The 3,032-nt window shown below is 56.3% G+C and overlaps 1 protein-coding gene across 1 annotated transcript; it reads left to right on the top strand.

Annotated features, from left to right (window-relative positions):
* Positions 1–1,612: 1,612 nt before the first annotated feature.
* On the top strand, positions 1,613–2,710 carry LBRM_17_0360 (putative Qa-SNARE protein; the record flags this gene model as incomplete). Its single annotated transcript, XM_001563754.2, has 1 exon — positions 1,613–2,710. The coding sequence occupies one exon, from the start codon at positions 1,613–1,615 to the stop codon at positions 2,708–2,710; it is 1,098 nt and encodes a 365-aa protein (XP_001563804.1).
* Between the last annotated feature and the right edge of the window lie 322 nt (positions 2,711–3,032).

The following is a 3,032-nucleotide window of genomic DNA, read 5'->3' as shown; positions in this document are numbered from 1 at the left end:
GTACGCTTCTTTGGCGTCTCGGTGCTTCTGCTATGGCGTCCTTTCTTCTTACATGCAGGTGGAGGAACGAGCTGTTATGAGGGCCGTCTATTCCCCTGCTGACGTATATTCGCACGTACCCACGGATACACGCAGAGCTCTCTTCATGATTCAACCCGCGAGAGTGCGTTCGTCCATTGCTGTTGGGCGTCGTCAATGCTCTCTTTTTTTCCGTCCGTATATTCAACTTGTGTCCTCTCTCTCTCTCCCCCGCTTCTCTCACACAGCGTACTGTGTTATCTTGCCCAGGGTGCTTCTGCGCTTTGCTCTCTTTCTCTTCTCCACCTCCTCCCTCCCTCGCTTTTTGTTCTCTGTTGCTCTGTGTGTTATTTTTCCCCTTTTCCTGTGGAGCACAGCACCTCTCTTTTTCATGTCTATCGATTTCTCTCGCTTTGTGTGCTTGTTGGGGGAGGGGGCCCTCTCGCATTGCCCTCTCTCCCTCTTGCTTTAGGGAGGAGGGTATACGGTGAAGTGACGGAAATAGAGGGGAAGAATCTGGAGGGAGATGGGTGATAGCTGTGTCTGGTGAAGGCTGGCAACTTCAGTCGAGGGCGTCCGTGCATTTGAGTGTCCGCGCTTAGCCTCTTCCTCGTTCTTCTGCTCTCTCTTTCTTAAATGTTGGTGGGCCAACACGCATCTCTCTCTGTGTGCGTATAGGCTCGCATGTGATCGTGGGTGTGCCTGAGGTGCCACCCTGTCAGTCTCTCATCGGGTAGCCGGGACAGCTTTACGCAGAAATACGAACAGGTATAAGTGTTCACATGGATGGGGGAACATACGCACACTTTGACCTGCACGCGCGTATCCCTCTCCCCCTCTCCCCCCTCCCTCCGTTCTTGTTTCTCTCTCTCTCTCTCTCAACGCACCAGTACTGCGACTCACCGAAGATCTCACCACCCCCTGCCCCCTTCACTTCCCCTTTCCTCTATGTCGTGCCCCAATACTGCCCTTTGGTCGCCCTCTTTTCTCTCGCTTCTTCAGATTTGTTTTGACTTCTTCACGTTCTTTGTTGTGATGCTGCCCTCACCCTCACCCTCACCCTCACCCTCACCCTCACCCCCCCTCTCTCTCTCTGACTGCCTTTCTCCCATCAAGGCGTCTTTTCGGTTTTGATGGACTCAACGCCTCAACTTTCGTTCGAAGGCGCCGTCCACCGTGATGTTGCATGCGAAGGATGAAAGCGTCGACCTAACGACCAACTACTACACACGCCCCCCTTAAAAGAAAAGCGAGCAGCAGCAGCAGCAGCAGCACCGATTAAGGAAGTCGCCTCTCAGAGATGAGGCGACCGGCCAGTTCGGGGGCGGAAGGGAGGGACGCACATGCAAAACAGAACGGAAACAAAAGGGTCTGTGTGTGTGTGTGGCGTGCGCATAGACCGGTGAGCTTCACATGCAGACACATCTCGCTCCCCGACCTGCTTGCTGGTTCCTCCCTCCACTCCTTCGTCCACCCCGCGCGCGTCGGGTTTCAGTTTTTCGTATTCCTGTTTTTCTTTGCTCTCTCAGCTCGGTGATGAGTCGCCATTCTCCTTAGGTGGGCGCTTCCCTCCTTCCTCAACGCGAGTGCGCCGATGCCCGGGTGGTGTATGGCCCTTCCCCTCCCCCCTCCCCTTCACTGTCTCCTCTCCCTCTTTCTCTTCGTCTGTCTCTCGTTTTCGTCTCGCACGTTACGCCCCCCGCCCCCTTCACCCGCTCCCGCGATGACGCCACACGACCGACTGCATGCGCGACATGAAGGCACAGAGGTGCACTGTATCACTGTCGGGGCCACCGTCATTACCTGTACTCGCATACACAGACCTTTCCAGGTGCACCACCGCTACGCCACGATGGACGCAGCTCTGCATCATGAAGAGCTGCTCGACCTCGAGCAACAGGTGGAGGCACTCCTCCTTGACATGGACGTACCGCATCAGCAGACCGCCGCCGGCGTTGGCAGCAGCAGTGGTGGAGGTGGAGGACGAGGTGACGTTAGCTCTTCCTCTGCGCGTGCGGCGGCATTCGCTAAAGCGCAGGACATTCTACGGCGCCTGAGTCGACTCTTGCAACATCTTCGAGTGGAGATACGCCTGTTGGATGATGAGGAGCGCGACGTGTATGAAGCACACGCCAGCGAGCACGCAAGGAGGATTGCGTCGCTGCGCAGCTGGGCGCAACAGAGAAAAGAGAACGCCGTCAAGCGCACTGCCGCAGCCGTGTCGTTAGCTCAAGGCCAGCACAGTACTGGTTCCTCGGGTATACACTTTAGGGCTGTGGAGGGCGGCGCCGGTATACTGTGGTCACCGCATGAGGGCGGCAACGATGACCCCGACAGAGGGGACGACTCGGCGACGTCGAACCGTACCGAGGCTCACCAGACGGCAGCGCGCATCAGCGAGGTGCAGCACCGAATCCTGCAGTCTCTTGGGCACTCGGAGAAGCTGCTGAACGAAACCGAAACGCTTGGCAACGAGGCCGCCACGACGCTACTGGTGCAGACGGAGCAGATCAAGCGGACCAATGCTGAGCTGGACGAGATGCGCTCCGAACTCGAGCTTGTGAGCGTGGAGTTGAAGAGTTTTATGCGCCGCATGGCTCGTGACCGGCTGATCATCTTCTTTGTAATCACCATTGTGGTGTGCATCATCGTTATTGTCGTATTGGCGGTACTCAAGCACAAGTGGAGGTAAACGAAAGGGAAGGGAAGGGGGGGGCGCACACTGAGTTGGTTGGCATGAGTCGTGTATTCGCATCTTCGGCTGATCTCTTTCGCTGGTGCAGCTGCGCACCATTTCTGAGTAGTTTTTTTTTGTCGCCCCTCTCATTGCCTCTCTTGCGCGCTTTCTCTCTTTCTCTGAGTGTTACCTTTACCTTTGTGCTCGTGCACTCGTTGCTGACGATCTCCCCCTTCAACCACTTCTTCCTCTTCCACCTGTGCGCATCGACTGGCGCGTGCGTTTGCTTTCTTGTATCCACTGCCTTTAGCAGAAAAGAAACTGGACAACGCCTCCC

The sequence above is a fragment of the Leishmania braziliensis genome, chromosome 17 (assembly GCF_000002845.2).
Source record: "Leishmania braziliensis MHOM/BR/75/M2904 complete genome, chromosome 17".
Lineage (NCBI taxonomy): Eukaryota > Euglenozoa > Kinetoplastea > Trypanosomatida > Trypanosomatidae > Leishmania > Leishmania braziliensis.
Note: the sequence above shows the minus strand (reverse complement) of the source record. Positions and strands in the feature narration are given on the sequence as shown.